Raw genomic sequence first — 12,894 nt, forward strand, 5'->3', positions numbered from 1 at the left:
ACTTTTTTTGTTACTTGTAATGCTTTTGCAAAATCTTATATGTAATTACAATATTGATGTATTTATCTAGTTTTAAACCCAAAACCTTTATTATTATAGATGTAGATGTGTTTTCATTTTAATGAATACTTGTCCAATCTTTTGCATGTTCAAGCATTTAGAAAGATGCAGTTAATTTAGATTTTTAACAAAATGGTTGTGCTTACATAAGCCTGTTTATTAACGTAAGCAATTCTCCAACATATTTCTGCATATAACTGCAGTGGCTGAGCTTATGCACTATTGAAGTGCTGTGGTATCCAGAGGAAAATTATAGGAAAATTTTTTTTCATTAGATTGTAGTATAATATGTGTGGAGTAAGTTGGTACATATTTGAACTCCATGTTGTACTGCTGGAATTCCCAACTATAGTCCTTCACATGGTGACTTTCAAATCATAGCCAAATAACACTGGTAGGGTTATAAAAGAGAAAATAAAATTGACTAAATGTCTGCCAATACATTTTCAGCCTTGAACTTTCAGTTCATCATACCACTTCTTGAATGTGGAGTGAGAAGACATGAAAATAAGTAGAAAATTGAAATAATTTTTTTAAAAATTCGGAAGAGAAAAGAAATAATTGTTTTCTTGATTACCTTCTTGTGCTGCAGGTGCTGTTGAAGAAGAAGCCAGTTCTGTCACAGGCCGTAAGGATTCTCTCAGTATTAACCTGGAATTTGTAAAAGTTAGCTTGTCCAGGATGAGGCGATCTGGAGGGGGTTCATTGTTTGACAACCAAACACCAATCAAAATTAACAGCAAGATGGAAACCACTTTAATTAATATCTCTGGTACAACAAAGATCTTTTTCTCTGTCCCTTTAGCAAAATTAATTAGGTAATTGGAGTTAGAGTGTCCTAACTCTCTATTTTTCCCTTCAGCTGTCTGTGACATAGGATCTGCTTCCTTCAAGTATGACATGCGTAGACTTAGTGAAATTCTAGCCTTTCCAAGAGCCTGGTACAGAAGAAGCATTGCTCGGCGCCTCTTCCTAGGTGATCAGACAATCAATTTACCAGGTGAGATTATGCAAAAATTGATGTTTAGAGTCAGAGAGAGACAGCACAGAAACTGGCTCTTTCCGTGCCAACTATCTAGCACCCACTTAGACTAATACTACACTAATCCCATTTTATTCTCTTTGCATTTCCCTGAACTCTCCCCACATTCTACCACTCATCTACACACTAGGGGCATTTCATAGTGGCCAATTAATCTCCCAAAAGTTAAGAATAGTAAACACGTTTCTCTAGCAGAAATAAATCATGATAGGTAACAAAGGAACACGAGATCAAACTTAGAGTTGTAATTTAAAACACATGAAGATTTCTGATTTAGAGTATTGACTGGGAAACAGACAATAATTGTTTCAGAAGAAGAATCTACTAGTCATTTGCTAACACAAAAACAGCAGTGTTCCATTGAGACCAAAATAAAACAAATGGAATAATGATAAGTAATTTTGTTCAGGAATTAGATGAAAATGGCTCACGTTGTTTGTACAGGATCAAGTTAATTACATGATGCACAGCAGTTCGTTATAGGGCTATTGACAAGTGTGTTCACGAGCATTATTAAGTGTTGTGCATAGCTTAAAATTAGGAGTATGTTAACAAAACCTGAAGGTATATAATTGCTAAGTCTCATCACAAATTCCATCAGCCCTATGGTTAAGGTTCAGTACATTACTGGGGAAGAACTATACACTTCACTTTGGGATGTGTTTTGTTTTATAAGAGACTGAAATGCATAATGTATATATGTGATTCCATTATATTTTGTAAGAAATTTGATTTTCTTATCTAAGATAAAGTCTATAGCACTGAAACAGGCCCTTCAGTCCACTAAGTCTATGCTGACTTTTGAGCATCCATTTATACATGTCCTATAGTTGTGCCACAGTGCACAATAAAAATTATCATGAAAAAGGAGAGGGTATTGTGGTTAATCGCACAGCTTTTTTCTCATGCCATGTCACAAATGTGATAAGCTAAATGCCTTTCTTTTATGCTGAGATTCCGTGGATCTGTGATTTTATTTGCATGCGAAAGTGGCACCAATTTTATCTTATGAATAAGGCTGTGATCACAAAAAGTAATCTTGCATTTCATTCTGTTATAAACTATACATTATTCTGACTTTTGTTAAAGTTTCTGAATTACTTAGTTTTTAATGTTCTGGAATTTTTAAAAATCATTTTTTAAGCTTCTGGACCTGTAACTCCGGATTCTATTGAAAGTCAACATCTTTCTCCTGAATCAACACGCAAGGCGTACTGGCGTACATGGGAGCAATCAGCACAGTCTTCAAATTATTCGCACGTGTCTCAGACAGCAAATGTTTTCAACGATCACACGCCATCTAGCAGTACATCACCAGCTGGCATGATTCACAGCGTGAAATCCCCTTCGGTGATCCGATCTAGGACTATCTCAGATTCATCCGTTCCAAGGAGAGGTACAGACACAGAGAGGAGTAGTGATGTTAAATAAATCTTGATAGCTGTGCACCTTTATAATATGCCATCGTTTTGCAAAGTGTGCTCTAGAAACCAAATCAGGAGGTTGTAATTTTAACCAGTTGGATTGCTTCATTGACTTTCTTCAAGAGACACCCTGATTTGTAGCTGTATGTTTCATGCTTCATAATCAATGTCATTAGAGTTTAGCCTTTACCCATTTGGTAATAGATTGCTAGAGTATCATGTTTTTCTGGAAACCCCTGTTAACATTGGCTCCTGAAGCCAAGAGGCCACAGCTTCAAGGCTCACAGGATAGCCACTGATTGTGTCACTGCCATAATCTCAACTAAATTATTTTTATGGATGTGGGTGTTACTGGCAAACTAGCAATATAGCCCATCCCTTCTGCCTGAGAAAATAGTGTTGAACTGTCATCTTGAGCTGCAGTTCATGTAAAGGTACTCTCAGAACCTTTTTAGTAGGGAGCAACTAATTTTCTCAGTGAAGTACTGGCGTGATATTTCCAGATGGGGACAGTGTGTGACTTAGAATGGAGTTTGCAGGTGGTGGTGAGCCCATGCACCTGATACCTTTGCCCTTTTTATAGGTAGTAGAGGTGGTGGATTTGGGAAGGGTTGTTAGAAAAGCTTTTGACATGTTGCTACAGTGCACCTTTATAGATGGGATATCTATCACCCTTTATGTGTTTATAGTGGAGGGGGTGAATATTTAAGCTGATAATATGTAAAGTGAACTGCATGGTCCAGGATGATATTGAGTTTTTCCAAGTGCTATTAGATCTGCATCCAGGCAGATAGAAGCTATTACATTTCACTACTGGCATTCCTTGTATAGTGGAAAGACTTTGAGAAGCTAGGACATAAATTACTCATTCCAGAATACCCAGCCTGTCTTGTTGATGGAGCTCACCACGTAGTCATAGAGGCTGTCCATCCTCTTCACATAGCTGGCACACATTTTGGAGCTGAACTCCTCCACGTTCTGCAGTATTGTATGCAAACGTGCTGACACTTGTCTTACTGATGTTTCCAGCAAATTATATTGATACCTATCAATATATAGATACTTATCTTCTGCAGAGCATGGAGAGCTTGTATGACTATATGCACTTGCCAATCACAAATGCAGAGATTTAGGCAATAAGTGAGCAATTATGTTAAAAACAAACAGAAGTAGCAACGACACTGGGAAAGATTAAGCTTGCTTTAATTTCATAATGGCTTACAATAGAACAGTAAATTCATTATCATTTTAATTCATTTGTTTTCATTTAATGGAATCTACTGTAATTTGAATCATTTTTTCGTCGTCCTTCATCCTTTTGGTTGAAAGTTATGAAGATATTCTTCTGTTGTTGGCAGATTCTATTACCAAAATCTCTACAACAGCATTCAGTAAGAACGGGAAAATGGCAAACCAGCAAGCAGCACCTTGGGAGACATTAGTCGTTTTTGCAATCAATCTGAAGCAGTTAAATGTTCAAATGAATATGAGTAACGTCATGGGAAATACTACGTAAGTGATGCTCTTTAGTCGCATGTAGAATGTTATGAATATAACTCTTTTTCTAGAGAATATCTATAACTTAAATATCTGTACTTTTCATTCTAGAATATAGAGCATGTGTTAAAATAGTGAATATAGGTAGAGTAGAGTTTCTTCTGTTTTTATTTTCTGGCATCTTTGATGTTCATAATACTTTCAGGAGATGATTACTGCCAGCTTTTGTATTGCATTAAGACACAATATTGCTGGCTTACTCATCAACAACACAAAATGGATTCTGATGAGAACACCTTTTAGTTCAATTATTCTTCCATATCTAAAATCTTACACTGAGAGCTATACTTAGAAACTGTACAGTTTCTTTTGCTTCCAGTGATTCCAGCACTTTTGATCCCACTTCCTGAAAACCCATCAAACTTAAACATATGAACAGCTTAAGCAAAAGTCATTCTGTCTTCCAAAAGCAAAATACTGCAAATGCTGGAAATCCGAAATAAAACAGAAAATTCTCAGTAAATCAGGCAGCATCTGTGGAGAGGGAAAGTTGATGCTTCACTTTGACCATCTTTCATTACAACTTGTAAAAGATTATCAATTAGTTTCTGTTTCTGTTTCTGTCTCCGCAGATGTGCCTGATCATGCACAGTATTTCCATGATTTTCTGTTCTATATCATTTTGTATTGTTGCTTCAGCATATCCAGAAGTATTCTCTCCTTAAGTTCTTGCCACTTTCCAGCTCCTTTTTTATGATACTCCTTAAAATCCAGTAATCATGCAACAGGTTGATTAAAACCACCAAGAGCTGCACTGGATTATCCGATCATATCATCTTAGTTCACTAAAAGTCAAGGGGTTTTGTTAACATTCTTAGTGTCTTTATACTAATTTTACAAGCAAGCTCAGGTTATACTGGTAATCTCTGGTGCTCTGAACTAAGTCATTGATTCTGTCATCAAAGGGGTTTCTTCTATGGGAATTCAGACCCTCATCATCGTACCACTGGCATTAATTTAGATCACCAGGAGCAAAAAAAAGCCCTGCCATGTGTGCTTCACATTAATCACAATGCAAAACGCAAAATAGTAGCATGGAAGGCCATTTGGTCTGTTGAGTCCATACCAGGTTTGTACAAGAGCAATTCAATTAGTTCCATTTCCCAGTCCTCTTCCCATAGACCCATATCTTTACTTTCAAGTAATATCTAGTTCCCTTTTGAACTCTACCATTGAATCTACTTCTACTACTTTACTAGCAGTGCATTCCAGACCCTAATGCCTTTAAAATGTTTTCTTGTCATTTTTAGTTCTTTCCCGAATCATCATCTTTCTATGTTGGTTCTTGGTGGAAACAGTTTCTTTCTATGTTTACATCCTCCTTGATTTTAAGATACCTGCTAGGTCTCCTCACATCCTTCTCTGTTCCAAGGAAAACAATCCATCTTCTTCAGTCTATCCACATAACTAAAGCCCCGTCTGCTTAGAAATCATTTCAGTAAGTCTCTTTTACATCTTCTCTAAAGCACTTAAATTCTTTCCAAGTGTGGTACCCAGTTATGGGCTCAACTCCAGTCGTGGCTAGAGTTTTCCAAAGATTTGTCATAAGTTCATTCATCTTGTATTAAATACCTTTTTTTTATATAAAGCTCAGGATGTCACATGCTTTTTTTAAAATCACTTTCTCAGCCTGCCATGCCACTTCCAATGAACTAAATGCTCCAGAAGTCTCTGGTATTGTACACCCTTTAAAATTGAGCCCTTTAGTTTGCGTTGCCTTTTCTCAATATTCATACCAAAATGTAATGCTTAACATTTGTCAGTATTAAAATTCATCAGGCACCCATCCAACTATTTCCATTACAGTCCTCCAAGTTTCGTCATCTGCAAATTTGGACATTGTGCCACAAACTGTGGCAACAAACAACTCCTTTATGTTTAGCAATGTGAAAGTGGTCCCAACAAAGTTACGTAAATCCAAGTATGAGGTTTAGCCAAAACTCCACACAATCATCATAAAAGTCCAAAACAGGTGCCTGGACCTTCATGGCCATATGTACAAAAGCAACAAATGTAAATGCACAATGAATTTGGTTGAATGAAGAGTCGTCATTTCCAAGAAACATCCACAATGTTGTAAAAAGAAAGTGTCAAATAAAAGCACATTTGGAAGAAATGCTACAACTTGATGTTGAAATCCAACCAAAATGAAACCGAAAGTAACAAAAGTGAAGTAAAGCATGTTAAGGCAATGATATAGAAGAGAGAAAAAGGTGCAAGTCAGCACTCAACCTATGTCAGAAAATACAATTAGATTTGGCCTGAAGAAAACCCTTGACCCATCTATCACTAAGATCACTTCACTCACGTCAAAGTAAAACCACTAATTTCTAATGAATATCACTCTGGGTCAAACATTACTTAAAGATCTTCTCCCATGGTAAGCACTTTAAAGTCAATTGAAATAAACATGCTTGCAGATTTAGCCATATATTTTGACTGGATTCCAGTAAGTTTGGGGCTTCTGTCTTCATATGGGAGTCCCAAAACCTACCAGCACTGAGTAATGTTTCATGCATACGCCAACAAAACCTAGGCCTGTAAAACTAGGATTACATGAAGCCAAGACACTCAGGTTTGATTCAATAGTCTTATATATTGCAACATTTCTGGTGTTCTGCAAAGGTTTTACATCTATTGCCACTGCTCTTTCTTTATAATGTATATTACATTGTTAAATAGTTCATAGAGCGGCAAATATATTTCTTAAATTCTTGCCATTACTATTTTATTCTATTTTAGGTGGACAACTAGTGGATTAAAGAGCCAAGGACGGTTGTCAGTGGGCAGCAATAGAGACAGAGAAATATCAATGTCTGTTGGCCTCGGCAGATCGCAGCTAGATTCCAAGGGGGGTGTGGTTGGTGGCACTATAGATGTTAACACCTTGGAGATGGTTTGTAAGTTTCAAAACAAGTAGTCTGAAATGTCCTGGAATAAATTGTATGCATTTTAAAAATTTCAGTACCAGAAGCCAAATGACCAGTATCAGTGGGCTAAAATTTGTTGAAAGTAAGAAATATGAGCAGAAATAGGCCACAGCATCCATTAAGTTCTGCCTTTTAAGTATGGTCATCATAAATTCACTTTCCTCTCCAATTCTTTTGGTTCCTCTAGAGTCAGTCTCAGCCTTTCTTGATTATAATCAGCAGTTCATGGTCTGCCATTGTTTGGGTGAGAGAATTCCAAAGATGACTCTCTTTCCCCTATTTCTGACTACCCAGTCTCTCAACATCTACCATAGAAAGCAAACTCAGGAATTTGCGCTGCACCACCTTCAAGATGAGTAAATAGAATCCAAAACTACAGATTGTACTTCAGCATGGTTTGAACAAAGTGGTTTTAGAGTTAAGCAAAATTTACTTGCTCTTATATTTTCAACATAGCTCATCATAACATTTGCTTTCCTAATTACTTGTATCTACATATTAGCTTCCTGCAAGTTGTGTACAGGCACAAACAACTTCAAATATTAGACATCCTACCTTCATGTCAAAATATTGTTGCCCTCAAAGATCTGAAAGTGCAAGGTGAAAGAGACAAAGGGAAATGGGACATGAATGAACTGGGCAACCTACAGGATATCTTCTTTAACAATTGGATTGAAAGATTGGGAAGTACTCATAAGGAGGGCCAAAAATGGGAATGAATTTAATGTCAAATCAAATACAGAAAAGGAAATAAAGGGAAAGAAATTTTGAGTTAGAGAATAAAAGAAAAAATATTTTCATTCTTAAAGTCTGAATCCTCTAAATAATTCAAACCCTGCAAAGGTGAGATTCCACAAATGTAATGATTAACTTTCAGTGCTGGAGAAATTGATAGACAGTAATAAACAATCTATCACATAACTGAAAGAATGCTTACTCTGGTTAATACCACTCCTATATGTCTCTGGCCATTTTAATTAATGTGTGCCTCAGAAGTACAGAACCTTTACAATCTTCAATCCATGTCAATGATTTGGCTGATAAAGAAATTCTGTTTTCAGAGAGCTACTGATGGAGTGGCATAACTTGTAGAACATCTTATAGACACTCATTTTTAACCTTGCATCTGCCATTGCTGTACCACTTGAACTAAAATGACTGTTGACCCATTTTAACCCTACTTGTTGAAGATGCTTATTGGCCCCCAATAGCAGCTGCAGAGAGAGGGAATTAATCAAGAAATAAGAAATGCTCATAGCAAAGGTAATATAATCGCAGGAGACTTTAATCAACATATTGACTGTGCAAGTGAAAGTGGTTTGGGATGATTTCACAAGAATATTTATTGATAACATAGCCAGTGAGTTGGAAATGGGATGGAGTATTTGACTCTCAGGAAACTATCTACTGTACAGCAAACAAGGTCAATTTATTCAGTAAACACAGTCTGTTTAAAGAATTGACTTCCCCCAAGAGGACTGTCTCCAGAAAATGCAATAAGTGGAAGAAAGTTGCATGTAAATCATATATATATATAAAATCTGTCTCTTAAATCATTATTGTGGTCACTAGGTTTGATTGATAGAATTATTCAATCATTTCCACTCTGAATGATACCGCCTTAGAATACATTTGGGACTGTTTAACGGAACAAACTATTTTGGATTTTATCTTGGACGGAATTCATTAGTAATATTGTAGTACAGGATCCTCCATGGAAAAATGATCACTCTGATGGAATTTTGCACGCATTTTAAAAGAAGCACAGATCAGCCAGAAACTAGAGTTTTGAACTTTAAGTCAACTGTCATTGGTAAATTAGCTAAGGAATAGGGGAAATTAGATTGAAAGATTTTCTAATTGGTAAAACGATAGTAAGGAATTAAGGAAATTTTTCAAAATTCTTAACAAAATATACACAGCACTGAGAAATAAGAACTCTATGGGAAAAGTGAGTCAACATTGGCTACCTGAAAATCTCGTGATAGTTTTAGATTGAAAAAACAGGCTCAAATGTTGCCTGGAACATTGGTACCCTTGAGAATTGGGAGTGTTTTAGAGAGGAGTAGCAACTAATGACAAAAAAAGATAGTAAAGGTAGATTGAGAGCAATTAGTAAAAAGTATAAAATAGATTTGAACTGCTCCCACAACTATGGTTTAAAAAAAGAGTATCAAAACTAATTGGAAGCTCCATTGATGCAATGACTGGAGAGATGGGGAATAAATAAATTGCTGATGTATTAAATGATTAATTTACATCTGTCTTCACTGGAGACAATACATATAAGACAAATAGAATGGAGTCTTTGACCAAAGTGATTAAGTCTTCCTTAATTTGTTAAGTATTTGAACCAAAAGAATGTTCACCAAGTTCTTCTGTAGCTTGAATGCTAACTTTTTTGCATATGTACTTAAAATTCACACTGTGCAACATTAATATTATCATAACAACCTGCATTTATTTTGTGACTTCCATCCAAAAAATGTTCAAAAATACATTCCAGAAAGTTGAAGAATATAAACCAAGAAATAAGGGAAAAATTATGGGAGGATTTTCACTAATTTTCAAAAATATATAGCTGGGCTGGGAAATATTTTAATCATTAGTGTATGGATTAATTGTTCAATAATATTAATTGGTTCAGCAATAGTTCCCTATTTTTATATAAAGTTGAGGAAGGAAGTTTAAAACTGCAGCAGTATGTAAAAGGCTTTGTGTTAAAAGGAATTTTAGGTACTACTGCTGCTTTGAATTTTATAGAAAATGACTGTTCATTTATTGTTTAAAGCTCACATCTCAGAACATCCAAACCAACAACCCAGCCATAAAATCCAAATCACATTGGGTTCCACTGATGCTCGAGTTGATTACATGGGATCAAGTATCCTGATGGGAATTTTCAGCAATGCAGATCTGCAACTACAAGATGAATGGAAAGTTAATCTTTATAATACAGTAGACTTGAGCATGACTGAGAAAAGGTACCTGTACTTTTATAATTATAGGTCAAATTTATAAATGTGTTTATGCATGGAAATTTTGCTTTCAGTGCAAGTGAAATTCATTTATGCTGTGCTGTTGACATATTTCGCAAATAGCAAGTTCCATATTGTACAACAAGTACTTGTTAACACCCCTGAGTATACAGATGATGGTACTATGGATATTTATCTTTTAGCGAAATATTGATAGTACCATAATCTGTATACTCAGTGGGGTTATGATGTTAACTGAGAATGCCTGGAAATTGTGTCGATGATTGTTCACATCAGCTTCTATATATAGCTGACTGGTTGATAGGTCAGGAAAAGTAAGACGGTACCGAAAAGGTGAGAATAAGCTGTGGAATTAATATGCACCAATCTTATGAAACTCTTGAGAAGCTGATTACAATAGTGGCGGCAGAGATTTAGGGATGGGCCACCCTTATTGTTAGAAATGGTGTAATAGCACACAGAGATCAAAATGGATGAAGAGAAAGATTAGATAAATGCAAACTGTAATTTTTAGTAATTTAACATGTTTATCAATGCATAAATAACATTTATTCTTCCCTCCCTCCAGTGAAGTATTTGTTCATGGCGATCTGCAATGGGACATTTTCCAGGTCATGATCTCACGATCAACCACACCTGACCTAATTAAAATTGGAATGAAATTGCAAGAATTTTTCACTCAGCAGTTCGATACAAGCAAACGAGCCCTATCTACCTGGGGTCCTGTCCTCTATATACCTCCAAAAACACCAGTAATAAATGTGGAGAGAAGTTCTAGTGAACATTGTGAGAATTCCCTACCTAATTTCCTTCAAAATTACAGATTTAAAATGGATACACTTTAAACTGTATCTGCTAATTATTATTTACTACCTCACTTGCAGTATTGGATGCAGCCCATCATCGCCATTGGCCAGAAGTGTTAAAGGTGATCGCTGGATGTCAGATTTCCCTATTCCAAATGCCTCTGCCTGAAGATGCAGTGCAACTGGGTGGATCCATGAGTTTGCATGGAAATCACATGACTCTAGCATGCTTTCATGGACCAAACTTTCGTTCAAAGTCGTGGGCATTATTCCACCTTGAGGAGCCCAATATTGCTTTCTGGACTGAGGCTCAGAAAATCTGGGAAGATGGTAAATGAGAAACAGCTTTTGGGTTACAAATGAGTTCAATTTTTATGACTATTATAAAGCATTTTTAAGACTAATTTATACTATTCCAATCTTCTTACACTGGCATAATTTTGTGCAGGCAAAGATGATAAGAATCAGGCATATTATAATATGAGTGTGCTAAAGCCAAGGAGTGTAAGCCTTCACGAAAGAGATCATCATCTGGATTTAAATCTGTAAATTGCAAAGAAGAGATTTTTATTTAAAACTTTGTGAGAAATAGCTGGGTCTTCTGGATGCCTTACAGGCATAATATTTGAGTCATTTTATGCCATGAAACAGAAGATACTCACTTTCATACTCCTAAAATTAAAAACTAGCATCTGGGGAAAGAAAACCTTCATGTATGAACAAAGCACTTTCCTCGCATGCATTTTGAAATCTTATCCAGTGCATAATATTCCATAACTATCAATTTCAGGCTGTTAATATAGTTTACATGCATTCTCTGAAACGGATTGATGTCAATTGATGGGAGTGGTCAAATATGTTAAATTACTCAGCCATGTATACTAGCACTTGAGAGAAGACAGAGAGTACAAGATATAAATCCATCACTATTGATGTATTACTTGCTATGGTTTATTATAACTATAATAGAGTGGAACGGTGAACAAATAGATTGTAGGTAGAATTTTTGCTTTGGTTAGAATCAAGCAGTTACAACAAAAAAACACTCAAAATTATGCCAGTTAGGTTACAGTTCAGTTTTCTGATGTGATTATAGAAATAAATGAATTGCAAGGTGCCCAGAGATTTATGCTTGGTAGGTAATTTTCAGATCCAAGCTGAAGGCACATTTCATTTGCCTTCCCAATTACTTTTGGTACCTAGCTTTCTGTGTTTCATGTACAAGGACACCAAGATCCCTGTACAGCAGTATTCTGTAGACTCTCTTCATTTAAATAATATTCTACTTTCTGTTGCTCTACCAAAGTAGATAACTTTTTTATCTGCCACATTTTTGCTCATTCACTCAATCCTTTTGTAGTCTTTATCATCTTGATAACTTGTTTCTCCCTTTTGCCTACTACTTCTCCATTATCATTGGGATGCTTGTACCATGAAGACACAAAATATTCGTACAAAGTCCCTACCATTTCCTTCTTTCCTGGTCTCATTGTCTAAGAGACTAATATTTACTTCAGCTACTCTTTTCCAATTTGTATACTTGTAAAGTTCCTACTTGAGTGTTTGGGTGAAAACCTCGCAAATGGTGTTTAATGTGGGAAAGTGTGAGGTTATGCATTTCAGTAAGACAAATCAAAAGATGAAAAACAATGATGCTGGAGGAACTCAGCAAGCCGGGCAGCATCCGAGGAGAAAGGCAGGCGGTCAACGTTTCACTATCTCTCCTTGATCTTTCCGTCTCCATCTCAGGAGATTCCAAACCAACATCATCATGTTTTTAATCTAGATTCCAGCATCTGCAGTCCTTTATTTCTCTAGAGGAATCAAAAGGCGGATTATTATCTAAATGGAGAGAAAGTGCAAATGAGTGAAGATCAGAGTGATCTAGTGCATGAATCACAAAGTTAGTAGGCAGGGTCCATCAAGTAGTTGGAAGGCAAAAAGCATGTTGGCCTTTATTGTGAAGGGATTGGAGTTTAAGAATGGGGAGGTTTTCTTACAGTTGTACAGGGTGTCTGTGAGGCCACGCCTGGAATACTGTGCAGTTTTGGTCCTCCCATCTAAAAAAGAATATAG

The 12,894-nt window shown here is 36.1% G+C and overlaps 1 protein-coding gene across 5 annotated transcripts in view; it reads left to right on the forward strand.

The window, feature by feature from the left end:
* Positions 1 to 12,894, forward strand: part of kiaa1109 (KIAA1109 ortholog) — a 285,307-nt gene that overhangs the window by 256,723 nt on the left and 15,690 nt on the right. For all 5 annotated transcript variants that reach the window (XM_052035089.1, XM_052035112.1, XM_052035104.1 and 2 more), the window contains 8 exons: positions 653 to 832; positions 923 to 1,060; positions 2,247 to 2,498; positions 3,885 to 4,038; positions 6,826 to 6,983; positions 9,805 to 9,997; positions 10,581 to 10,798; positions 10,897 to 11,148. In XM_052035089.1, coding sequence (XP_051891049.1) covers positions 653 to 832; positions 923 to 1,060; positions 2,247 to 2,498; positions 3,885 to 4,038; positions 6,826 to 6,983; positions 9,805 to 9,997; positions 10,581 to 10,798; positions 10,897 to 11,148 — 1,545 coding nt within the window. The remainder of the gene's footprint in view (positions 1 to 652; positions 833 to 922; positions 1,061 to 2,246; positions 2,499 to 3,884; positions 4,039 to 6,825; positions 6,984 to 9,804; positions 9,998 to 10,580; positions 10,799 to 10,896; positions 11,149 to 12,894) is intronic.

This window comes from Pristis pectinata, chromosome 2 (genome assembly GCF_009764475.1).
Source record: "Pristis pectinata isolate sPriPec2 chromosome 2, sPriPec2.1.pri, whole genome shotgun sequence".
Taxonomy (NCBI): Eukaryota; Metazoa; Chordata; class Chondrichthyes; order Rhinopristiformes; family Pristidae; genus Pristis; species Pristis pectinata.